This window comes from Peromyscus maniculatus, chromosome 1 (genome assembly GCF_049852395.1).
Source record: "Peromyscus maniculatus bairdii isolate BWxNUB_F1_BW_parent chromosome 1, HU_Pman_BW_mat_3.1, whole genome shotgun sequence".
Taxonomy (NCBI): Eukaryota; Metazoa; Chordata; class Mammalia; order Rodentia; family Cricetidae; genus Peromyscus; species Peromyscus maniculatus.
The window spans coordinates 93,690,752-93,717,099 of NC_134852.1; the positions used below are offsets into that span (position 1 = coordinate 93,690,752).

Here is a 26,348-nt window from a genome sequence, read left to right on the forward strand (position 1 = left end):
TCTACCTTGCGACTGAGTTTTTTCTGTGCACAGGAATTCCTTTTCTTCCTCATCGGACTTTATCTGATGGTCCTTCTCCACTCCTTGGTCTTGGACCTCAGTTCAGCACAGGTCCTGAGACCCAGAAGGAGTCAATTGTGACTCACTGATTCCTGGAGGAAGTTCAGGTTTAGTTGGCAGTCTCTGTGCCCATCAGCCCTTGATCAGCCAACCACCTCGTGGCCCTTCCACATCCATGCCATGTGTTCAAAACCCAGACGTTCCCTGAATGGGCAGCTCCATGGGAGACTATGGAACCAGGTCTGGGTTTTGCCGCAAGATAGCTTAAAGGCTTGGATTACCCTTTGGCTGCCAGAACAGTTTACTATGATTTCAGTGGGTTTCTTATTCTGCTTTTAGGAACACATATAAAATTCCTCTGACATACAGTAGTATCTCAGGCAATATAAGTTCCGGGCTATAAACTTCATGCTGGTGGTCCATCTCAGAACTTCATAGTATATTTGAAATCCAAAGCAATAATTGCAATAATCACTAAGTCGCAAGTGATCAAGGATGGCATTACTTTATTTTTTGAGCATCTTTGCTTATGTCTTATAGCTGTTCTTTGTTTTTAAAATATTACCTTAGTCTGCTTAGTTTACTATGAAAATGATGTAAACTTTTTATTGTGAACAGAATAATTATGTACTTCTTTTAAGAATTAGAGCAGGCACTGGAGAGATGTCTGAGCCATTCCCTGGATTCTTTTTTTTTTTTCCAAGACAGGGTTTCTTTGTGTAGCTTTGCGCCTTTCCTGGAACTCACTTGGTAGACCAGGCTGGCCTCGAACTCACAGAGATCCGCCTGGCTCTGCCTCCCGAGTGCTGGGATTAAAGGCGTGTGCCACCACCGCCTGGCCATTCCCTGTATTCTTAGTCCCTATATGATGAGTCACAACCATCCAGTTCCAGGAATTCTGACACACTTGTCTGGCCTCTGTGGGCACTACACACATGTGTTACACACACACACACACACACACACACACACACACACACACACACACACACACAGAGGCAAAATGCTCATACATATAAAAACAATTAAAGCAGATCAAATAACAGTACACTACACCCATGCTTCACTTCTCAGCTTAAGAAATAAAACACTGTCCACACAAAGCTCTGCATCGACTCTTTTTCCTCTGCCCCAGTTCCCAGAGGGTACGATTATTTTAAATTTTGTGGGTTTTTTATTTATTGAATTTTAAATATTTGCTATATGCCCAAACAAAACCTGTATAGATGTTTTGTACTTTCAAAACCTTATAGAAATAGAATACATGGAATTACATGACAGTATTCTGCAACTTGATTTTTTTTTTTTTTTTTTTGCTCAGCAATAGTGAGGTCCATCCGTATTATTAGATCTTGTTTTCAGTGATCTCTTTTCACTGTAACATGATGTTTTGCAGCACAAAGACATCTAAACTTATTTTTTATTTTCCTTTTGGCCTACTCAGCCAAATTCTTTTTAATTTACTTTTGTAAACAATTCTGAACGTCTTTGTGTGCGTAATCTCTCTAAGATCTAATCTAAGGAGTGGAATTGGCAGGCAAAATTATTAAACTTTACTAGTTATCACAAATATAAATGTGCAAAGTTGTGATACCAATTTGTGGTCTACTAAATAAAGGGTCCCATTTGTCATGGTCACATGGTCTCTGATGTAGTACTGTTGGGTCTTGTGTTCCCCTTTCATGGTTCTAAGGTGGCATCCTTTCTGTGTTATTATGTGTATTTCCCATGGCCAGTGATTCTGTCATTCCATATTGCTACTTTGTGGGTTTAGACTTCTCTGTTCTAGGAATGCTCTTTGTGCCCTTTTATCAACATTAAAAAACTAACATTTTCCTGGTTTTATGTATTTATATATATTTATATATTTTCTCATATTACAGCCTATATTTGAACATTTTATGGTGTACAAAAACATCCATTTGGATTTTTAGTGTAGTTTCTTTCTACAGTGTTATCAGGGATTTCGAATCCCTGTTGTTCACTGACATATCCAAATACCTAACATGTGCTATGTGGCAGATATTCAAAAATGTTTGCTGAATGAGTACATGAGTAATTACCCATCTTGTCTTCCATGGTTTGCCTTTTTTTGTGTGTGTCATTTAAAAATCTCTTCTTCACTGATGCCACACTGATTCCTCAGTATTTCATTCTAAATGTTTAGTCTTTTCTTTTTCGCAGCAAATTCATCCTGCACCCTGTGTGGCTCTGTGGAAAGGAAATGAATGGGCTTCCCAGCAGCCTCTGTTTCTCATTAGATAGCACTCAGGCATCTTTACCTCTGGGGACTCGGGTTCTCTGCCTTCATTTAAAAAAGTGCTAGAGATGATTTTCAATACCTCTCAGGGCTGCTGGAGCTGTTCAGATAAGCTGAGGTGCTTGTCTAGTTATGAGCAAGGATGTGATGGGCTCTGATAATGTGGGCGCTGCCTCCCCCACTTTCCTTACAATGAGCCCCAGGAGGAAGACGCCCCCTTTCTCTACCACTTCTCCAAGTACACATGGACACCCCATGATGGGCTCCCTCCAGCCTCTCCTCCCCTTCCTCCTCCCAGTCTGGGGTTCTGGCTAAGCCAGGCAGCGGATGCCTCTGTTTTACAACCTGTCACGGACCTCTGAGTGGATGCAGGCGAGCCTTTGAGCAGGGACACTGTTTCTCCTTCTGAACAATTAGACACTTTCCTGTAGACCAGATCTGCCTTAAAGTAGGACCAGGGACCGGCTTTCTCCAAAGGAGGTTTGTGACTCACACTGCGGCGCCTCCTGTCTACAGCCAACAGTTCTGGTGGTTCTCAGCGGTGATGAGTGGCTTGCTAGGCATGGGGCAGGCTTGCAGTAACTGTCAGACATCCTCTAGGTATAAGATATAACTGCAGTCACACTGAATCACACACCACCAGCAGCTCCCGGAAGGAAAGCTGTTGCATGTTGGAGGCTGTGTTCAGCGTCTGGGTCCAGCTGTGTGTGCCGCCTTCTGGAGTCCTGCTCAGAGAAGGGGAGAACACAGCTGTTCAGGTCCACCGTGGGCTTGGGATGTTATTTTGCAGTGTCGTGTCCTGCAGTCGGCCCTTCACACTGGTGTGAGACTGGTTGTCGTTTTCAGTCTGACCTGGGTGAGGTGTGGTGGCATTGCCCCTTGGGCAGGGCGTCTAAGCCAGGAGTGCCTACTCATTTCCCCTGAAGCCTCTTTCCTCTCACGTGTTCAGTCTCTGCACTGGCTACTGTTAAAGTGTTTTTATTGTTTGAAAATTTCATCCACGCATAGAATGCACTTTTGATCACTTCCTCTCCTCTGATTCCTCCCCTACTCCCTCACCATGATTCCCTCCCAGTTATTTTTAAACCCACTGAGTTTTTCCATTACTGCAATTAAATACATGACACGAAACAGCTTGAGGGAGAAGAGGTTTATTTTGGCTTGTGGTTGGAGGAGAAAGTCCATCATGGTGGGGAGACACGGCAGCAGGAGCTGATGCTGCCTGCTCACATCTGGGTGCAGCAAGAAGCCGAGAGGAGAGTCTGCCATTTGGTCCCGGACCTCCAGCTACAGCAGGATGCTTCTCACACTCAGGGCAGGTCTTCTCCTCTTTGGAAACACCCTTACTAACTATCACACTCAAAGGTGCTCCACTAGTGTTCTACTGTTCCTTTGAATGGTGTGTGTGTGTGTGTGTGTGTGTGTGTGTGTGTGTGTGTGTGATCATGTATGTTCAAATATGTGGAGGCCAGAGGTGTCTTCCTTATTATATGCTATTGAGAGACAACATCTCTCAGTGAACCTGGAGCTCACTAATTTTCCTGACTGGCTGGTCCACAAGCCCCGGGGATCCTCCGGCCTCGGCCTCCTCAAGGCTAGAATTATAGGTACCTCTCACCAGCCCAGCTTTTACGTGAGTACTGGGAATCCAACTTGAGTCTCCATGTTTGTGTGGCAAGTACTTTATAGACGAAGCCGCCTTCCCACCCTCACACTACAGTGTCTCAATCCAATAAAACTGACAATTCAGATTAATGCTCAGTCTTGAACCCTAAACCTCAATTTGGTAAGTGGAGTGTTAGGCAAAATTATTTTTAATTTTTTAGATCGGTGAGATTCTTTTCTTCCATAGCTTTTAGAGAAGTAGCCGCCACTCCTGGGCCCCATTGAACAGTGCTATTCAGTACAAGACAGCCCACAGCCCACACATATACCATCGATGTTCCAGGAGCTGCATTAAACAAATCTAGGGAGACAGACAGACAGACAGACATCAATGTCAGTTTCGATTTTTTATTGTCTCCTCTACATCCAAATGTTATTTTCACATCTAACCAACATGACAGCTCCAAATGATTTATATTTCTTTGCTCTTTTTTTTTTTTGACATATTGTTTGGAAATCAAGTCTTCATTTTATGCCCTGAGTTCATCTTAATGGAGATTGGTTACATTCTGAATGCTTGATTGCCAAGTGTGCCTAGTGGATGCTGCATGGGCTGCTTGGCAAGAGAGGGCGTGTTCATTTCCCAACCTGTTCTCCCCATCACTTAGACCACAACCGGCTATTCCCCACGTCTCCTCTCAGCAGGAGATGATCTCTGTATAGCGTTTAATCTTTACCACAGTGCTTTGATGGTGCAGCGGTCCCTCAGGGTCTGGTACCTTTGAACACTTGTTTCTCAGTTGGAAATTCTGTTTGGGGGGTGGTTGTAGAACTTTAGTGGATTCTCACAAGGACGAGTGGGTCTCAGTGGTTTGGTTTTGAGGTCCTGCTTCCCGTCAGTTCTCTCTGATTCCTGTCTTGTTGGTCATTGAGAGATCTTAGCCGTGCCCTTTGCCCACCGTGGGGCCGCCCTACCCTGCATTCTCATCCTTGGTGATGGGCCGTGCCCTTGAAACTGTGAGCCACACTGAGCACTTGCTTCCTTAGGTTGCTCCTGGTGAGGTGCGTAGTTACAGCAATAAGCAAAGAAGCCGGTGTGTTTATATTCCAGGCAGCCTCGGCGCCTCTGGGCTAGGAAGTTGCACATCTGGGTCAGATGTCTCTTACAGGTACATCGGCAGAAGGAGCTGAAAGACATGCCCTGGGAGACCCCGGAGGAGGACGTGGGAGGGAAAAGCTGAGGGACCTAGAGGACAGAGCAGGAGACCCAAGAGTTCAACTCCAGAACCGCAGAAGGAGAAAGAGAAATGGAGGGAGATGAGGCAACTGACAGAGACAGAGGGGTCGGCAGAAACTTGACTGGAGTGTGGAGAAAGGCTGGAAGGGCCCACTGGGTTGCGGGCAGGAATGAGGAGATGTGGACTGAGACGTACGTTTAGGCTGGAGGAACAGGAAGAAGTTGTGAAGATGAAGGAGAGGCATCTCACCGTATCACTTAAAATTCTGGGTTTAACAATGGGACACATGAGCAAACATCACGCCCGCACATATGAAAAGAAGCCACTCAACAGGACCTCTCACGAGGTGTCTGGTGTCAGATGTATCAGGTAAAAACTCTAAAACCACTTTGGTGATTAGAAATATGTTTAAAAATTCCAGAAAGAGAAATAACTTTCAGTAGAAAAACAATTTAGATGGATTTAGTGGGCCCTTCTTTCACAGTTCTTGAGTCTAGAAAATGGTGAAATCACTACACGTCTTTCTCTCTCTACGTGGAATTGATTTTGGTGCACAGATATAGGAAAGATTTGTGTTCACCATGTCCTCACGATTTTTACCTCTTGTGCTAAAGAAGTTATTGACTAACCTGCCATTTCCCCCAAAAGGGCTTTGTTTATCTAATATTAAATATGCACGCACATACATATAATCCTAGGTAAAATTGATTTTACCACACATATGTATATTCACGAAGTAACTCACGTGATATGATGTTTAAAGGAAGGCAGCAGTCATTGTTCTTCTGTTGCTGTGGTAAAATACACTAGCAGAAGTAACATCGGGGGGAAGGGGTTGTTTTGGCTCACAGGTCCAGAGCAGTTAAACATGGAGGGGGAGGCTCGGCAGCAGGATAGTGAGGCCAGGCCAGCCTGTCACACTGCATCCACAATCTGGAAGTAGAAAGTGAACAGGAAAGGAGACCAGGCTATCAAGCCTCAAATCCCGCCTCCAGTGACGTACTTCCTCCGGCAAGGCTCCACCTCTCAAGACTCCACAAATTCCCAAACAGCACCGTCCTCTGGGGACCAAGTGTTCAAACCCAGGAGCATTTTCAAACCACAGCGTGACCGTATACATTTGTGGAGTGCCTAACTTGTACAGCCAAACATGTGGCGGCCCGGGAGCCATGATCTAATGCTTGCTCATGTACCCACCACGGGTCATTAAGAGGAGTGTTGTCAGCTGGAGTCGGTGCCCTTTCCTTACTGCGTCCTTCTCTGTTTTGAAGTAACCATAGCAAAAAGGTAAAGGTTGTGTCGTAATTCCTTTGCTTGTCGTTAGAGTTTAGCCACTTGTGTGTGTTTACAAAAATGTATTATTTGGTGCTATCCTCTTTTGGATTCTGTGGACATGAAATCATACTGTTTCAGCCCTGCTCAGTGTTGTGGTGTTAAGTTTTATCTTTAGTGACGTGTGAAGCTGAGCTCATCCACTTCACTGTTCTGTTGTCCTCCGGGTTATGAGTACACCGCACTGATCCATCCTGCCCGTGGTGGCTTCTTTCTATAGTGTTTGATTCTTTCATTCCGGAGTTCTTCCTCCTAAGAGGATGATTGATATGTGATTTTCATTCTTATGTCACCTGTGTCTGGTTTTGTTAGCAAAATTTTGATAATGTCACAAAATGAATAACTGGGTGTTCCTTTTATTCAGCTCTGAAAGGATTTTTTTTTAAATGGAAATTATTTCTGTTTTGAAGGCTTTGTGGTACTTAACTCTAAAATCCATGTGACTCTGTTGTTTTCTTCATGGGAAGAATGTTAAATATTCCTTCCTTCCTTCCTTCCTGGCCAGTTTTTATTTACAGTTTTCTCCACATGTCGTATGGAGTGGTACAATTTTTTTTCATACCCCATGTTCTGAGATATTATTTCATTATGGCTCATTTTCCTCTCTCAGTTGTTGGTGCCATGAATTCACCTCTGAGTATCACTGGTCCCTTGGCTGATTTCCCCGCCTCTGTCACTCATCCCTCCTTCCATCTATAATCATTTCACTTCTTAATGCCTGCCCCTTCGTCTTCTGAAGGAGAATGCGGATTTCATGGCCTGCTGTCCACTCCACTTCAGGATCCTGATGGTTCAAGATGCCCTCGTCTTTCCACTCCTTTTACATCCTGTGCTCCAGCTATGGGGGGCTGTGCTCCAGCTATGGGGACTGTGCTCCAGCTATGGGGGGCTGTGCTCCAGCTATGCGGGACTGTGCTCCAGCTATGCGGGGCTGTGCTCCAGCTATGCGGGACTGTGCTCCAGCTATGGGAGACTGTGCTCAGCTATGCGGGACTGTGCTCCAGCTATGGGGGACTGTGCTCAGCTATGGGGGGCTGTGCTCAGCTATGCGGGACTGTGCTCCAGCTATGGAGGACTGTGCTCCAGCTATGGGGGGCTGTGCTCAGCTATGCGGGACTGTGCTCCAGCTATGGGGGACTGTGCTCCAGCTATGTGGGGCTGTGCTCCAGCTATGCGGGACTGTGCTCCAGCTATGCGGGACTGTGCTCCAGCTATGCGGGACTGTACTCCAGCTATGGGGGGCTGTGCTCCAGCTATGGGGGCTGTGCTCCAGCTATGGGGGACTGTGCTCCAGCTATGCGGGGCTGTGCTCCAGCTATGGGGGACTGTGCTCCAGCTATGCAGGACTGTGCTCCATTCATCCAGCTTACACTTTTCTCTCCAGCCTCTCACCTTTGCTCATGCTTTTGAGAAGGTTCTGTTTCTCTATTTTTCTGGGTGATTTCTGCTTGTCTTTTACATCTCTCCTCGGTGGCCACTGCCTCTGTCACACCCTCACATGCCGCTGAATTGTCCTGCCCTTTCCTCTGTGGTATGACTTGTATCACGTGACTTCATAATCTTACCGTTTGCTTGGCTCTCAGTCCACACTCAGACCCAGATGGCGCGCAGTCTGAGAGCATGGCGTGTGGTGTTTGCTCTCACGGATAGCACAGCATCTGCAATGGAAAGTACTTGGTGCATGCTTGCATTAACTCGCAAATTAAAAACTTGCTTTTGGAACTCTAGGATCTCAATAAGCATAGCATTGATCATCTGCGTGGCCCCACTTGGCTTAAGGAGCTCTCCCCTGGGAATTATAGAGGCGCAGCAACTGTGGGAAGTGGAATGGCTGTCAGTCCATCTTACCAATGAGAAGCTGGAGATCTTAAGAGGACATAGGATTTTTCAAAATATGCAAGCTGCCTCCTCAGGAACACACAACCACCCTGGAGGCAGCAAGGGCAAGCTGCCCAGGAGCTCTGCGACCTCACCTCCTCAGCTAGAAGTTAACGTCACACTTGTCATTGACCCTAGTGTGGCTGCATCTCAGAGACTTTGACACAGGCAGGATCTTTATGTGTTTCTCTCCTGGGCCTGATTTGGGTTGAAGAAAATTCAGTGACTCATGTCAAAAGGTACCATTAGTTTTCTTTTTATTTTGCTTGGTTTTTCTTCAGTGGATTAAAAAAAATTGGCAACAATATTACTTTAGTAATTAAAAAACACAGTGACAAAACATTACTCCACCTCCATCTTCTTATCTGCCTCTCTGCCTGGGGTGCTATTGAATCATCCTGGCTTTGTTTTTCTTGTTTGGTGATGTTGGAAAAAGTCCTGGGGGTATGAACTGATGAGTGGCGACCCATATGCTCACTTTCTTGCGGAGGTGGCTTGGGCTTGCAGACTACCCTGGCCCTTGGTGAACCTGAGTTTCAATCACGAATTGCTACAGATGTCTAGTATCTCCACATGGGTCGAGTTTACAAATGTGGCTTTCTATGTATCTGGATCATAGATTTAAATGAATGCAATGTTTATTTGGGCTTTAAAATGAAGTGACAATTTCACATCAAAACAAATACAGCAGAGTATGATTCTGTTTCAAAGACCCAAGAGAAATTTAATTACATTATTAAGAAATTAAAAATTATACTTTAAAAGTGTATCAATTGAAATCCAGAAATGTGTATTACCTCTAACATATAATTTGATCAAGGACTATAGTTAGTATTCTCCCCCCCCCTTTTCTTTTGGTTAAACAGAATATATAATGTAACATAGTACCCTTTTAACATTGCTGATTTAGAGCCCCAAGGTGACTTTCTGGCCATTGGTCTACAAAGGTGGATGTTTGTATCTTATTATGAAAGCATCACATTTTATCTTCAGGAAGCCCTTTATTTTTTAGGCTAAACTTCAAGATTTTGAGGTTCATGGGACTTAGAGTGTTGCTGTTCATACCCAGAGCACAGACACCCTAAGTCTAAAGCATTGTCTCCCTACTGGCTTTCTTGCTTAAGAATGCTCTGGAAGGCTTGAGCATCCAGTTTTGGCGGTTCCTCTGCATACTTCCTGTCTTGAAAACTTAGAAAAACAAACCAGCTTGTAGTGAATATAAGCGATTTTTAGAGTATGTACAAACAGCCGGTTTCTGTCTCTTCCTTCTTTTGGGAGACTTGCTTCACTTTGAAAGCTTGCATGGTTTCAGCCACACAGACGTATTGTTTCCTGAAAGCAATAAAGCTGTAGGACTGAGGAAGGCCTAGAATAAACATGAATATGTCCCCAGTGGGTTTCTGGATGTTGTCAGGTTGGGATGGGAGGTGTCTCATTGCCAAAGAGAATAGCTACAATGCTTTTTTTTTTTTTTTTTTTGCTACTGAATTAACACAGATTCATGCATGAGTGTTATGTGAGGGTTATGTGCAGGTTTGCATGACACTCAGTAATGGTCACCCATGTTGGCAAGAAAGAGCACCATGTGTGGGTGATTACTCAGTTTTCAAGGAACTGCCTGGCATGCCTTACACGCATGTGCTGTCATGAGGGTGTGACCAGCGCCAGGCTGTGCTTCACCAGGCAGAGGTACAGCAGGTGTGGCAGACTGTTGAGGGTTTGAGGAGCAGGAAGCCAAACCTAGTCAGGCTGTCCCGATGCTGTGGAACTATGTGGGCCATGGGTCGAAGGGCCTCTGGTGCTGTAGATAGAGCCAACTACAAAGCTTATTGCTTTGTGGGAACCTAACCAGGTTCCCACAGAGCCTAGGCACACTGGGATCTCCAAGGAAAATGGCGAGATACATCTATCAGTTTAGAGACTCAGACAAATAGGTGATTCCCTAGGGACTTCCAACTTACCGTGGCCTTGACCACCCTATGCAGAGCTGCCATTGGGTGTCAATGTCTGTCCCCCAACACTTCCTTTCCTATGTGGCTTGATATGAATTTTGCCTCTGACTCTAAACCCTGAAGGACTGTGACTCTTATCTGCTTCGTCCATTGTTTGAATGCCTAAATCTCAGCGTTAGAAACACCACTGGACACATGCAAGACACCTGATGAACGTTTATTTGCTTATGTCTCCTTGTGAGACAAAGTCTCATTCTGTAGCTCATACTGGCCTCAAGCTCATACTTATCCTCCTGTCTCAGTGTCCCAGGTGCTGGCATCCCAGGTGTGAGCCACCACAAGAGGTTATAATGAATATCTGTTGATAGAATGATGTAACAGGCCTTGTAAACCCCAAGACTTGGATACTCCTTCCTTTTGGGCCTTGTCCTCTCATCACTTTAATAAAATAAAATAGGTATTTGTACTTCACTTAAAAGGCAGAGATGCCTTGCCTCTTCCAGAGAGAGTGTCTGTGGTAAAGAGGTTGTGGGAAAATACAAGTTTCACTTTCAGGTCAAAGTGCAGATTCCAGGACCAAGAGCGAGTGTTTTCCTTCAGCACAGAATTCATGTCGGGATATATATATATATATATATATATATATATATATATATATATATATATATATATGGTTTCTCCTCAGTTTGCCATTCTGTCTGTAGAATGGTTCCCCTTCACACAGCATTCCTTCCAGGGCCTGTAGCATGGTCTCTCTTCGTATTGCATTCCTTCTAGGGCCTGGAGAGTGGTCTCCTTCACACAGCATTCCTTCTAGGGCCTGGAGAGTGGTCTCCTTCACACAGCATTCCTTCTAGGGCCTGGAGAGTGGTCTCCTTCACACAGCATTCCTTCTAGGGCCTGGAGAGTGGTCTCCTTCACACTCAGTAATGGTCACCCATGTTGGCAAGAAAGAGCACCATGAGTGGGTGATTACTCAGTTTTCAAGGAATTGGTTGAGAGAGAGAGAGAGAGAGAGAGAGAGAGAGAGAGAGAGAGAGAGAAGGAGGGAGGTGTGGGTATGGTGAATGGCATTTAGGTTTTGGCTGAGGTTGTACCTAGATGTTGTTTAAGACATTAGATCTTATAGTGCAGCTTCCTCTATATCAGAAGATAAGATTCCTTGATGGTAAATAGAGATGTGGAATACTAAATTCCTAATTAATTTTTTATTTGAGACAGGGTTTTGCTATGTAACCCAGGATGGCCTCAAACTCAGATCCTCCTGCCTCAGCTTCTCAAGTGCTAGGGTACAGGCATGTGTCACCATGCCTGGTCCTAGAGTTAATTTGTAAAAAATCAGGAAAAAAATGTGAAAACTCCCCTTTGTCAGCCTCTACCTCCCAACTTTGCCAAAGCAAATGTGTTTTATATTTCATCAGGAAGTTTCAGACACCAAATACTTAAATGTCTCAGAATGATGAAATCCTGCTTAAAAACCAAATTAATCTGGAAGGTTTCTTTTTTAACCTTCATTTTAGGTTCAAGAAACAAGAAGCACATTGTGGTTTCTGGAAGAAAGATGTGGCGATACTGAGTCTGAGTGCTGTTAGTCACTTTAATTTTTCCTTCTAGGCCTTAAAAGGTACAAACCGTAAAGTCCCATGTGCCATCCTGGCCAGGAGGCTCAATGGCCAGAGGTCCCCCAGAGAGTGGTTCTTGCTGACTTGGTGCTGGCTGTGAGCCTGGGATTCTCTCTGCTGTCCCTGCACATTGCTGAATTTGTGGCATGCCATCATTTAGGGGGACTCCACCTGCAGGAGTGTCCCCTCCATCCAGAAGAAGAGGTCTCCCCTGCAGAGTGTGGTTGCCATGGTTAGAAACTGGCCCATGTACGCATACTGTTCCCGACAGCAACTTTGAAAGACCTCCTTAGATCCCTGGCATTACAGGCAGAGTTCCCCTGTCGTGGCTTAGGCTCTGTCTTCTTCGCATTCAACCTTGCTCCAGTCAGACTCGGGAATAATGAAATCTCAGTTCTTCCATGTAGCATTGTACCCGCCCCCCCCCCCCACCTTTATCTCCAGATGTGAGCACTGGATGATATATTTCTTGATTCACCAATGCCCATCATGGAGACATCTGAAGTGAGGAGACTATACCAGGGTAGAACCTTTGTGGGCCCGGAGACGGGCAAAGGTCCAGGCTTCAGCCTGTGCCGTCTCAGGGCGTGTGTTGGTGACAAGGATGCTGATGGAGAGCATGCCTCGCATTTGGGCGGAAGTGGAACAAGGAGAAAGCGATGCATACACACAGATGGAGCTGGGATTCAAAACAGTCCTGACAGGCCGGGGTGATGAGCCAGATGGAAAGAGGATGTGAACAACAGGAAGTTGGACAGTCCAGTCTCAGCCCAGAGTGCAGGGACGTGGTTTAACATGGTTCACCAGCAGCCCATGGGAAAAAGCCTTGGGGGCCTTCACTGACCGTGGTTCTGTAAGTTTGTGATGTGGTGCTTGGCTGAGCTCACACTCTGGAGAGAGATGAGTGTCCCACCTACAGGGCCCAGGCCGAGCCAGCAATGTTCAAATTGGCTTGCTGAATTTCAGTGGCAATCTCACCGTGTTCTCATGAACTGCTGACTGCCTGGTTTGGGAGGTACCCTAGATCCTGTTTTCTGTGATAGGACTACCCTCTTCTCTTCCACAGCTCTCTCTTGTCTGAGGATATCATCCTGAAAGACAGAAAACAAAAATCCACCCAAAGTGATTTTTCCTGCTCTGCTCTTCAGTCAACACAATATTGCTGGCATAAAAGGCATGGGGTATAAATCCTACACACCAGCTCTCCGGGAGGCACCAGCTGGGTGTCCTCCGCTTAATTCTGGAACTTTCTCTCTGAAGGTATCATCAGACCCACCAGGTTAAGGGGTCAGTGCTACAAAAATGCTCTCCGACTTCAGATGGGACACTAGTGACAAGTGTCACATGTCCGTGTAGGCAGTGAGCCAGGCTCCCTTTAACAGAACCCTCCTTGGGGTTGCTAATTGGATAGAGCAGCTCATGGAACTTTGGGAAATACTTCCCTCATGTTTGCCCATTGTTTTTTTTAAACCAAGAATCCAATTAAGAGCCATGCTTGGTGGCACATGAATGTAATCCTAACACTGGGACCTGGGGGGTACAGGCAGGAGGATCACCACAAGTTTGAGGCCAGCCTGATCTATAAAGCAAGTCCTGGGCCAGCTGGAGCTACAACATGAAGTCCTGTCTCAAACAAACAAGTCAAGTAAACAAATACACAAAAAAGAACACAATGAAGGATACAGTGAACAGTCAGAGGAGGGGAAATGGGAGGAGTCAGAGATGGTCCTAAGGGCAAGGATAAAGCCCCCCTGATCCCCGTCCTGGGTTTTTACGGAGATTTCATCATGTGGACATAGTTAATGGTGTCTCTGATGTCAACTGTACCTTCAGTTTCTCTCTATTCCTCAGTGCCTGGAATGAGATGGAAGGTTCAGTCATCCTACCTCGTGACTGGTCCCAACCAGCTCTGTCTTAGAGTTTTCATTGCTGTGATGAAACACCATGACCAAAAGCAAGTTGGGGAGGAAAGGGTTTATTTGGCTTACACTTCAGCATTGGTGTTCATCACTGAAGGAAGTCAGGACAGGAACTCAAACAGGGCTGGATCTCAGAGGCAGGAGCTGATGCAGAGGCCATAGGGGGGTGCTGCTTACTGGCTTGCTCCCCATGGCTTGCTCAGTCCACCTTCTTATAGAACCCAGGACCAGCAGCCCAAGGATGGCCCCACTCACCATGGGCTGGGCCCTCCTCCATCGATCACTAAATGAGAAAATGCCTTACAGCTGGGTCTCAGGGAGGCATTTCCTCAGCTGAGGCTCCTTCCTCTGATGACTCTAGCTTGTGTCAAGTTGACACACAAAACAAGCCAGTACAAGCTCCTACTTGAGGTTTTCCAAGAATCTATCTAGAGTTGGGGCATCAGAAGATGTATTTTCTATAACCACAGAATTTATAACAGTCTTAGGAGTCTTGTATAGAAACTGTAGTCAAAGACCAAATGTATATCCTTTCACAATTTTACAATGTTCAAAACCTATCTTGGTCCTTTACAGGGTACAGGTGGAGGCTTACAGCAGCATCTATTTCTTGCTGGGCTGTATGTATTTCTTCCTGTTAAGAGTTACAGCCTTCAGCTGGGGTGGGGGTGGGGGGACCCAGCTGTATCCCCAAGTCTCACATTCATAGTCCCCAGAGCTCATCTGGATTCCTCCTGCCCCTGTCCCTGGTGACTCAGCAGCTGTGGACAGTGGCTGGTGCGGATGATGCATTTTGGCAGCTCCTTTCTCTGGCCCTGGCTCTGTGCCCTGGGAAGCTCTCACACTTCCTATCTGGCCTCTCTCCATGGCCTTGCCTCCAACTCTTGCTACTTGGATGCCCTGACCTCTTTGGTCTCCTCATCCCACAAGAAGCCACATGCTTAGAGTTTCTCTGACAGTTAAGTGGTCACCTCCCTTCTGGGTGGAAATGTCAGAGGCATGAGCCTTCTGAAGCCATGAGTGGATCAGACCATCTTTCGTAAAAGATGGCCCAGCTTTCCCGAGAAACTTGTTGCACACAGATGCAGCTCATCGGGTGCAGGATGCTGAGCAGTCCGCTCCTGGATCTCGGAGGCAGAAACAGAGGAGCTGGTTCCTAAATGCACAAAAAACCATCTTTCTCGCTGTCATCAGGATGTGAATGACAATATGTCCTTATCTTTTTTTGGGAACAACCCTAGAGAATATGTTGCAATCTTTTCTTAGTTTCAAAAGCAAGATGTTGTCTCTATCTGATACTTCAGTAGCTCAGTTCTTGTTTATGAAATCAATCTAAGCTCAAGCAACAATGGTCAGGGAGAAAGCAAGATGGAATAGAGGTGATGTTTCTTTGGGTACTGGGGTCTTTTGTCCTTTGTTAATAGGCATTGCTTCCTATGAGACACAAGGCTAATGACACCCACTCACAGGGTAGCTGTGAAGACAAAACCAAGCCTTTCTTTTCTAAAGTTTGGGATGGTTTCACTATGCAGTTCTGGCCAGCTGGGAACTTACTGTGTAGCCCAGGCTGGTATCGAACTCACAGATCTTCCTGCCTTTGCCTCCTGAGTGCTGGGATTAAAGGTGTGCACCACCATGCCTAGTAAGGCTTTAAAAAAAAAAGCAAACCATACCAAACAAACAAACAAACAAAAACCCAAATCCTAGTTCATAGTAGATTCTCAGAAATGTTAGTGTCTCTTTTCTGCCTTCTCTTTTTAAAAAAGATATATTTGTGCCTCCTCTTCTGATTAGCTCCTTGAACCCAAGGGGAGGGGTTTGTACGAGCCAGAGGGAATGGAGGACTCCAGGGAAGCAGTGTTCTCCAGACACAACAGAACTGATGCACAAATGAGCTCACAGAGACTGTGGCAGCAAGAACAGGCCTGCACAGGTCCAAGCCAGTGCCAATCCCACTGGGTGAGAATAAGACCACTACCACAGTTTAAAACCAACTTTGAAGCAAGCTTTAATTAAATACTGGCCAGGTTGACAGATTCTCTGGCCAGGTCCATCTCTGAATTCCCAAGAAATGTCCATGAGTCATTTTTGCAAGGGCTGAAAGAGGCAAACCCCATAATGCATGGCATTTCCCATCAAGTCCAATCATGGGCAAACATACATCTTGATGTATTTCTTGCCCAGGTACTTCCTGCCTTCATCCACTCATGGTCAAGTGTGCATCCTGACAGATTTCTGCCCCCATACCTCCCTCCCACATGTGATCATGCAGATGGGTCAAACAAACAGGACAAACAGGAACTTATTTTTAACTGCAAACAAAACTCTTAAGTTGCAAGGTAGATTTTTCCTGTTTTGGTCTCACACCAGAAGGGGTCCCAGCACTGAGAAGGGGGAGTGGACACAGCTCCTGTCCCTAATCAAAAATCTACCCACAATTAACACCTGCCTGCAAAGGAAAAACCAGCTTTCTCCAACCCAGTCTCAATCTGGTGTGTTAACACACCCCAGGGCAGGCCCCATGCCCAGCAGCAGGTGGCCAGCATGAAAACAACTCAAAGGTAGTGTGTGGACTTCTGTCTCATGTTGTTTTGTTTGAGATAATTTTGTTTGTTATTGTGATTGGTATTTTGCTTGTATATTATGATTTCTGTGTGTGTGTGTGTGTGTGTGTGTGTGTGTGTGTGTGTGTGTGTGTTTACTTTGTTTTTTTAAAGAGAAAGAGAGAAAGGGTATGGAGTTGGGTAGGTGGAGAGGTGTGGGGGATCTGGGAAGAGTTGGAGAGGGAAAAAGCCTGTTGAGAATATGTTGTATAAATTTTTACTTCAATTAAAAATAGTAAGTAAATGAATAGACAAACACTCAGTAATAGACATTTATCTTTATAATATAGTAGTGATGTCTGTATGTAAGTTAAGTTCCTCAAATGAGAGGCAAATCACCTGCAAAACAACAGAATCATTCTGTGTCATCATTGACCGTTCTAATCCTCTGTTCAACTTGGGGAGAAATAAGCAAGGGATGCAGTATTACATTTAACATGGATGTACAGAACTTTCCTGTGTCTACCATACAACTGACTACTAACTACTATTAATTTGACACAATAGAGATTGTTTTCTGCCACGAACTAGAAAATAATGCATTCAAAAGTTAAAAAAAAATTGTTCTCTACAAAGGGTGCTGCTGAGTTGACTAGCATCGCTGATTGAAGACTATCATTGGAGACCAAGGCTCTGACAATTTAGCCTGATATTTATGCAATGTAACTTGCTGCATATTAAAAGTTCATTCTTTGTAATTAAAAAAATGTGTGTATGCACGCATGCATGAATGTGTGTGTGCATTTGTTTATGCACACATGCACACATGAATGTATGATGCACATGTTTGTATATATGTATACATGTGTCATGTATGTATGGAGAACAGCCTTGAGTGTCATCCTCATGAATTCAGTTCATCTCCTTTGAGACATGGTCTGTTATTGACCTTGAGCTCACCAATTAGGCTAGACAGCTGACTGTGAGAAGTGTAGACTCCATGGAGTTACTGTCCTCAGATTTTAAAGCAGGAGCTCTAGCGTACAGCACCAAGAAGGGCCTTGGAAGGGAGAGGATGCCTCAGGAGTTTCCCTAGTTGGAGTTAAAGAAGACACAAAAACATCTCATTAGAGCTTGGAAGGGTTTGTGGTTGGTTTTTTGATACTATAGGGACACAATGGGCAGATAAATACTCTGGCTGCAGAGGGATGTGCTAATAGAGACTGGAGGAGTTTTTCCGAGACAAGGTTTTCTCTGTTTAGCTCTGTGCCTTTCCTGGAACTCACTTTGTAGCCCAGGCTGGCCTTGAACTCACAGAGATCTGCCTGCCTCTTCCTCATGAGTGCTGGGATTAAAGTTGTGCACCACCACTGCCCAGCGAGGACAGTCCTTTTCATCACATGGGCGGGCTGCCTAGGAGCCCAGGAGAGACATGTACTCAGTGGTAAGAAAGTTGCACAGGAGGCAGGGAGTGATGGGGACAGATGAGTGACCCTGGAGGCAGGCGTCTTCTCATGCACAAGCAGGTATCTGAGGAACTAGTGGAGGTCCAGAGTCGAAACTCTGATACTATTCAGATCCCACCCTGCTTCCGTCTGTGAACTAAAGTTCCTAGAAAAAAGCTTAAGATTCTGCAAGGCTGACTGACTGATGAGCATTTCCTGATTGTGGAGAGTTAGAATGTTGCAAATCTAGAACCAACTTACCTTGTGCTGTTGTTAGTCTCTTAACAGTCCTTCTGTTGCCCACCCGTGTCAGACCTGACGTATCTTTAGCTATCAAGCAAACCTTCCACCAACCCCAAAGCTAAGAGTGGACGGCATCAGATAATAGAGCAGACATTTCTCCACTTTAGGGTACTCCATCCACCTGGTATTATCACCAACAATTTGGAACATGCCCTGGTTTGTGTTTTCTTGGGCTATGGTTATTCAAACTTGGCCCACAATAATAAAATTATCTTTTATTTTCTTTTGGTGGACACATGGACACATGTTTTTAAAGTATGTGTGTGTGTGTGTGTGTGTGTGTGTGTGTGTGTGTGTGTGTGTGTGTGTGTGTGTAAATTTAAGCAATGACTTCCAAATCTCTTTTCTGAGTTCCAGTCTTGCATATGGAGCAGCTGCCTCAGGCTTTCCACATGCGTGGGCATTCCAGACTTACCATGAGTCAAATAGCATATTTAGGTGCCATTCTTTCCTATAGATGGCCTTGTCTCTGGACCACCCATCACTGAGTCCCTTTACAGGTAGCTGGTCAAGCCAAACCCCTGAGCAGTGATGAGGGGGAGGGAGAGGGAAAGAGTGGAGATCCTGGGAGGCTTACGCTTTGATCCCTTCCTCTTCCGCATGTGTGATTGGCTCCTTCTCATTGAAAGGATGATTCCAGCCCAAGGAGACACAGTTTCTTGCTTGGGTTTGTATCCACAGCTTCTAGCTAGTCTTGATGAGTCTATTTTGCCTCCTCTATCCTGTTCTCCACAGACTAGTCAGTGTCCAAATGCTCACCTGTGGTTCTCTACCCTATTGCTGGTGGACTGCCAGGCTTGGTGGCCTGCATCTTTCTTCTTCCTGATCTCCATCACATGCCCTTTTCTTCCTGGTCCACACTGCATCCAGCCACACTGTATCCTCTCTGTACCTCAAGTCCATTGACTTTTTTTTTTCCAAGTGAGGACTTTGAGTATTGTTCTTTATCTGGCCAAATTATATAATCATGCTTTTTTTTTTTTTTTTTTTTTTTTTGCATGCTACCTCTCTCTCTGCTTTAGGAGGTAGACAAATATCTTTTCAGGCATGTTTTGCTGGCCTTCATCTTTAAAATCCAGCATCCTTTTATCTATTGCCATCTCACCCTGGGTATTTATTTTATAACACAACTTTAATTTTTTGTTTGTGTACTTATTTTTTAATGTATCTTCTCCACTAAAAAGCTAACTTCCATGATAATAGAGACCGTAACCACCATGTTTCTCATGGTTTTCACATCACTAAGAACTGTTCCAGGCATTGAGAGGTCCTGAATATACTGATTGGTCAGCTGAATGGCTCTCTCCATGCTTTGCTCAAGGCTGAAGATGTTCCAGCTCTGACTTAGGCCTGGCTTCATGATGATGTACATGCAAAGGCTTTTCTTATCCATTTGTAAAGTAAGAGTTTGGGACTAGATGACTTCTAAGGGCTCTTCTGACTTTTAGAATCCTGCCTCTATGAATTCTGAAGCTAATAGAAACAAATGAGAATACAGTGTTGGAGGGAGGGCTCACTGGGCAACAATGCTTATTGCCAAGGCTGACAACCTAAATTAGATCCCCAAGACCCAAGAGAGTACTGACTCCAAAATGCTGTCCTCTGAATTCCACATTCATGTTGTGGCATATGTATGCTCATTCATATACACACCTACAATAATTAAAATTTAATAAAATATAGTTATTATTGTTAGTTGACCTTTTGGTTCATGTTTTCCAACTTGATACAAGCTGGAGTCATTTGGGACAGGGAGCCTCAGCTGAGGATTTGCCTCCATCAGATTGGTTCCTGGGTGGGTCTGTGGGAAATTTTATTGATTAGTATATATCTACTGCTGTTTCAGCCAATAATTTCAGCTCCACAGTTGCTGACCTGCTTCTCAGGTTTTATTTATCACTAAGACTTGGGAGTCAGAGGCTGGGGTGAAAACCTGCTAGCTCAGAGAGGTTGAGGAGCATTTAGCTTATCTTCCTCTTCGCCAGTGTCTCAAACCTTAAACCTGTGAACAAATAAACCTGTGGAATGGGTTTATTTAAGCATGGATCCTTATGAAAACATACAAAGTACTGTGAGAAATGAAAAAGAAGCCTCAAAGGAAATACGGTAACATCATTAAAAGTTGTTATTATGGGTTTCAGGGATTGTGGGTGACTTTTCCTTGTCTTTTAGAGCAGCCTGTATTTTCTAAAGTTCCTGTAATGAACACACAGCTTGTTTGCAGTGTGGGGAAAAAAAAAACCTTCCCCAATCTTTCAAATAAAAAATAAAAAAGATGGAATAAAGAAAGGCAAGAAAGAAGGAAGAAGCCAAAGAATGAAAGAAAATTAATCAGGGGGTTGGAGAGATGGAGCAGCAGTTATGAATGCTTGCTGTTCTCCTAGGGGCCGGAGTCCAGCTCCCATCTCCATGTCAGTAACAGGGCTGACAACTGCCTGTTACCCCCTCCCCAGGGGATCTGATGCCCCTCTCTGGCCTCCTGAGGCCCCTCCATACACAGGGGGCCATATCAGACAGACAGGCTCTGGAGTACCTACATAGGTGTAGCACACATTCATGTAGACAGACAGGCAGCGGGCACCTATATATGAGCGGTGTACATTCATACATGCAGACAGGAGGCATACACATAAAGATAAGACAAATTTGTTTTCAAAGGAAAAGAAAATCCTAAAAGCAACAGATTTGCAATCATAAAACTCGAGCAATTAATTGTTATGTGCCTCTCTTGCTGGAAGGCAGAACACAGAGGGAGGTGGGTGGGGGGGAGAAAGGGCCATGCATGCCAGTTGGGAATATCCTTGTCTGAAGCCTCCTAGCACCGACATCTGATGAGCCTCACCTTGCTCCTTGCTCAGAGGCCACTTCTCTCTTCCTGACAGGAGAGTGTTTACAGTGGGCCCTTTTTGAACTCTTCGAGAATCCTTCTCGTGTCTCCCTTGTGACCAAATGACCTTGCCTTTCAGGCCACAGCAGAGAAGTCTCCTGGAGCCTACTTCCTTCCTGAGTTTGCACTCTCCCCTCAGGGAAGCTTCCTGGAAGACACCACCGGGGAAGAGTTCCTCACCTATCGCTATGACGACCAGGTAAGGACACTGTAAAAAGCCCCTTCGCGGGCTCTGCCTTTCCTGTCCCAGAAATGCTGGCAAAGGCCTGGGAGAGGCTCGGTTCGGAAGAGTGCTAGCTTGCTGTGTGAGCATGAGAACTTGAGTTCGGCTCAGCGGCGTCCGCACAAAAAGCCGTGTGTAGTTGCCTGTGCCCGGAAGCCTGGTGCAGGGCAGTCCGATCAATGAGGCTCATTGGAGGTCAGCCGAGAAGGTACAGCCCGAGCTCCCGATTCAGTGGGAGACTGTCTTAAGGGAATACGATAGAAAGTGACGGAGGAGGACAGTCAGTCTCCTCTGGCCTTCACAGGAACACAGGTGCACACATAGATACACATTGCACACACAGTGTCCGCACAATCCTACATTATGTTCCTCTGGGCAGTACTAATATAACAGACCCTTGACACCCTATTGGGGCCTGAGGCTGCTGGCTACAGTGACTCCCTGCCCTGTGTGCATGTCGGCTCTGCCCGGAACACTGGCTCAAGAATGACTTGTGTTTCTCTCAGAAGAGGTGGTTTAGCTATATTAAATTTATGTGGGGATTCTGAATGCGTAGACTTGCTCCTTGGTTCTCTTAGCTTTCACTCCGTTTCTTATGGGAGTCTCTGCCAATGCCGCAGCCAGCAGAGCAATGGTCTTAGTGAGGCAAGACTCAAACCTGTGTTGGTTCAAGCTCCCAGAGTCTAACACCAGGCAGTTTGTTTTAGGCATATTTAAGACAGTACAATTTGGAAAAAGGTTTCCTGGTATAACACAACCTGTGTGTACAAGGAGGCATAATTACATTGAAATGCTTCTCCAAGTATATGTTACTTCTTCCATGAAGATGAGTTCTAGAAATAGATATAGGGTGCATTTGTTATCATAAGGCCTAGGTGTTGTATAGGTCATGCAGATAGCATTGAGGGCATCTGGTTTATTAGCCACCTCCAGTCCCGGTTGTGGGAGTTTAGGGGAGTTTATCCGGGGCCATATGGATAATGCAAACGCCACCTAGACTATTAGCCACCTCCAGTCTTGCTTGAGGAAGCATGGTGTGGCCTGGCCCTACAGAGAGTGCAGATCACCAGGCTGTTAACCACCTCCATTCCCGGCCTTCTGATGGAAAACAGGTTATGCATCTCTCCCTTGAAGAGACAGTCCTGTGTGTTTAACATTCCTGGTTTCCCCAGTGCCTATCTGTGAGCTCATGGACCTCTGTGCTCCCCACAACTTCTTTTCTACGCCCATTTCTTAGACTTTAAAAGACAATGTGTGCAGTGTGTGTGTGTGTGTGTGTGTGTGTGTGTGTGTGTGTGTGTGTGAAATCACTTCACAAAGGCTAACCAGAGAATTGAACCATGCTTGGCTATGATGTGGAAACTGGACACTCAGAGCTGTGATTCTCTTTCATTCTCAATTCACAGGGTTAACAGTTCAGATTAGACAGGTCTTTGGGATCATCCCCAAACTGTGACCTAGAATGCCGGCTCTACAAAGGGCAGAGGTTTAGAGATGAATACCAGAATTCTAGGAGCAGTGGCAGAAAATGGGGGGTGGAGATTTAGGACCTGGGTAGCTTCTGGCACCTAAAGGCCCAAGCAGAGATGAAGAGCTGGTCACAATCACTTTGTTATGGCACACAATGGCATGGAGGGGGATGGCTGATGTTTTGGGACCAGCTGTCTTGTCTTCAGCTGTGTGGTCAAAGGCCAGAACCCTGTGGTTGGTTTAGGTGGACCTAGGATGACATCCCTCAGGAGGAGAAACTCTTGAGAGACTTAATCTATTGACATACGTGTGAGATGGGACTACAGGGAGCAGAATCAGCTCTAGGGCTGGCCAGACCTGGACTGGGCTATTGGTAGAATGGGGACTAGAGTCTCACCTAGTGTGATTCACTGGGGACTGGAGTCTCACCTAGTGTGATTCACTGGGGACTGGAGTCTCACCTAGTGTGATACACTGGGGACTGGAGTCTCACCTAGTGTGACAGGCTGGTACAAACAAGAGCCTGGAGCAGAGGGGGCAGATAGGGAAGCCCTATTGCCCAGGACTCTATATCCCCAATCCTTGGGGCTGTTACCAAGTTACCTACCCTTGGTGAATTTAGTTCTACATCTGGGGTGGGGAATGAGGGGCAGGACTGTGACACAGCAGATTGCCTGTTGATACAGAGATGCACAGTTCACTGGGGGTGTAGTGAGACAAGATGGAAGATTTTAGCTGAAAAGTTCAACATTCAATTACTTCTCCAAGATCCCCAAAACAATATGTTCATGGGAGCTGGGCTGAGCCAGGTTAATTGTGGATTCATATCACTAGTCCAGTCATTTGGGGCTGGTCCCCAGTAAGACTCACATCACATTAACCTGTATTCTGCTTTCTATGCTATGGGTCTTTAAAAGGTCTGTAACTTCTAGCTCCCTCTAAGCCAGAAATCAATACTCCAACACTTTTCAAATGAGAGCTTTAGAGAAACCAAGTGAGAAACACTAAGAATAAAGCAGGTGTCTGGAGTAAGTAGCTATGTATTTTATAATTAAGGCATCTCTAATGCTTTCTCCAGATTCCACAGATACATTATATGTAATAAAACAACAATATAAAAGCTAGAAAAAGCCGGGTGGTGATGCACTCCTTTAATCCCAGCACTTGGGAGGCAGAGGCAGGCGGATCTCTGTGAGTTCAAGGCCAGCCTGGACTACTGAGTGAGCTCCAGGAAAGGCTCAAAGCTACACAGAGAAACCCTGTCTCGAAAAAAACAAAAACAAAAACAAAAAAAAAAAAAAGAAAGAAAAAGAAAAAGAATATTTGGGGTTGGGGATTGAGCTCAGTGGTAGAACACTTGCCTAGCAAGTGCAAGGCCCTGGGTTCAGTCCTCAGCTCTGAAAAAAAAAAAAAAAAAAAAAAAAACCTAGAAAAGAGGAGGGAAACTAGGCCCTGTTCATTTTTCAAATGTTCTAAAGCAGCTCCTGGAAGTGTGCATGCTGTGGAGATTTTACTGCAGACACATTGTTCCAGAAGGCCCAGTGAATAGCGTGTGAAACCACTTTGTGTTACCTCCACATTATGCCTCTTTGAAGGGAAAAGGACGAGATCAAAAACAACAAACCGATCGACGTTGAACGTCAGTGTGGCCGTCTTACTTACGTGCCTTTGGACACGTTACTTCTCTGCCCTATTGGTCTGTCTTCTCTGGAGTGAAAACATTGGTGATAGCATTTTTCCGGAGACTGTCTGAGTACTTCAAGGTGATCACGCATGCATTTCTCCTTGCACACGTGAGCATTCGGTTTGAACCATGGTTACTGCTGGCCATATTATTGACAAACATGCAATTCATAGATTCTCTGACAAGCTCATGCTAGTGGAAAAGACAGAAGCATATGTTCTCACAGCAGAGGATTCCCATGTAACATTTTAAATTTAATCTTCCTGGGCTGGAGTGATAGCTCATTGGTTAAGAGCATGTGCTGCTCTTGCAGAGGACCTGAGTTCGGTTCCTAACACCCACAGGGGATGGCGCATGATCACCTGCTACTGCAGCTCCAGGAGGTCCAGTGCTCTCTTCTGGCCTCCACAGTCACCTGCGCCTGCAGTGTGTCTAAGCTTCCCCACATACATGTGGTAAAAAATGAAGATAATCTGGGCAGTGGTGGCGCACACCTTTAATCCTAGCACTGGGGAGGCAGAGCCAGTGGATCTCTGTGAGTTCGAGGCCAGTCTGATTTACAGAGTGAGATCCACAACAAGCACCAAAGCTACACAGAGGAACAGTCTTGAAAAACCAAAAAAAAAAAAAAAAAAAAAAAAAAGGTAAATCTTAAATTAACTTTTTTTTTCTTTTTTTGTTTTTGTTTTTGTTTTTTTGAGACAGGGTTTCTCTGTGTAGCTTTGCACCTTTCCTGGAACTCACTTGGTAGCCCAGGCTGGCCTCGAACACACAGAGATCCGCCTGGCTCTGCCTACCGAGTGCTGGGATTAAAGGCGTGCACCACCACCGCCCGGCAAATTAACTTTTTTTTAAAGGCATAACCTCACATGGTAAAATGAAGACATATCTGAGTTCTAGAACTTGATGGAGTTTTCAGCATTTTTTTTTTCACCTGTAAAACAACTACCAAGATGAAGAAACAGAACGTTGAGCTCCATGAGGGGTCCCTGCCTTCTTTTCTAATCAGTATCCACCATCCAAGAACATCAAATGCTTTTGACTTCTGTCCTTGGTGTAGGTTGGCTTTGCTTACGGTTCAGTTTGTTTTTACGTGGGTAGAATGTATGGCACGTACTTGTTGGTGTCTGGCTCCTTCCACACATCATGTTTCCGAGAGCTCTGATCAAGTCTTTGGATCCAGTCTCACCCAAGGTTTAGTGTCTGGCCGTCAGTGGGAACCCTCAGGTGAGACAGTCTGCAGCGCTCTGGGTGGCACGCTGTCATGGTTCCTTCGCAGGAATCCCCAGATTGTCCCTAAGTGTTTTGCAGGGCAGTAGATGCAATGATCCCATACCTGGGGGAGGGGTGGGGCAGTGCTTGTTATGTCACAGCCCGCAGGAGGGGTGGGGTCAGTGGCTGTTACCCAGGGCAGCTCGGGGCGGGCGCTTACCTGCCAAGTTTGAGTGTTGGTGCCAGAGGTGGTTTGCCCTCACTTCCTTGAGCCAGACTGACAAAGTGCCTGTGCAAATGAGGCTGCAACATGGACTGTAGAGTGGTTGGGGCCGAGATAGGTTCGCTAGGCTCTTCCTCATTACCAAATACTCATTTGATAAACTAGGAAGCAGGTGGTAGGTGTGTAGACATTGGCTTTCGTGAACAACTCCCACAGGACTCTTGAAAGTATTTTATCCTGGGCACATTTTCATGAAGACCTTCAGGTCACTTTCCAAATGTCTTCTGGATTAGGTGCCTGGAAAACTAATAACCCTTAGGCCTGTAAAGCACAGCTGTGATGTAGGCTGTGTTTAATGAGACGCATAAAAGCCACATCGTGGTTTATTCGGGAGTGGAAGCAGCTTCTAGGGAGAGAGCAGCCTGAAGCTAGCCGGCTGCCCCCTGGCTGCAAGCAGGATTAGCCAGGCGGCCTTCATGTCGCTTCCATCTA

General features: G+C 45.5%; 1 protein-coding gene and 1 long non-coding RNA gene across 6 annotated transcripts in view; one reads left to right on the top strand and one right to left on the bottom strand.

The window, feature by feature from the left end:
- Adamtsl3 (ADAMTS like 3) overlaps positions 1–26,348 on the top strand; it is a 287,753-nt gene that overhangs the window by 22,203 nt on the left and 239,202 nt on the right. For all 5 annotated transcript variants that reach the window (XR_013042909.1, XR_013042911.1, XM_076546303.1 and 2 more), the window contains exon 3: positions 21,124–21,243. Coding sequence is in view for 3 of the 5 variants with exons in the window: in XM_076546303.1 (XP_076402418.1) it covers positions 21,124–21,243 (120 nt within the window). In the remaining 2 variants the exon portion in view is untranslated. The remainder of the gene's footprint in view (positions 1–21,123; positions 21,244–26,348) is intronic.
- Positions 11,903–25,747, bottom strand: LOC143267615 (uncharacterized). The gene is made up of 2 exons (XR_013042919.1): positions 25,539–25,747; positions 11,903–13,038 (listed from the first exon to the last, which is right to left on the bottom strand). It is a non-coding gene; the product is annotated as an uncharacterized LOC143267615 (long non-coding RNA).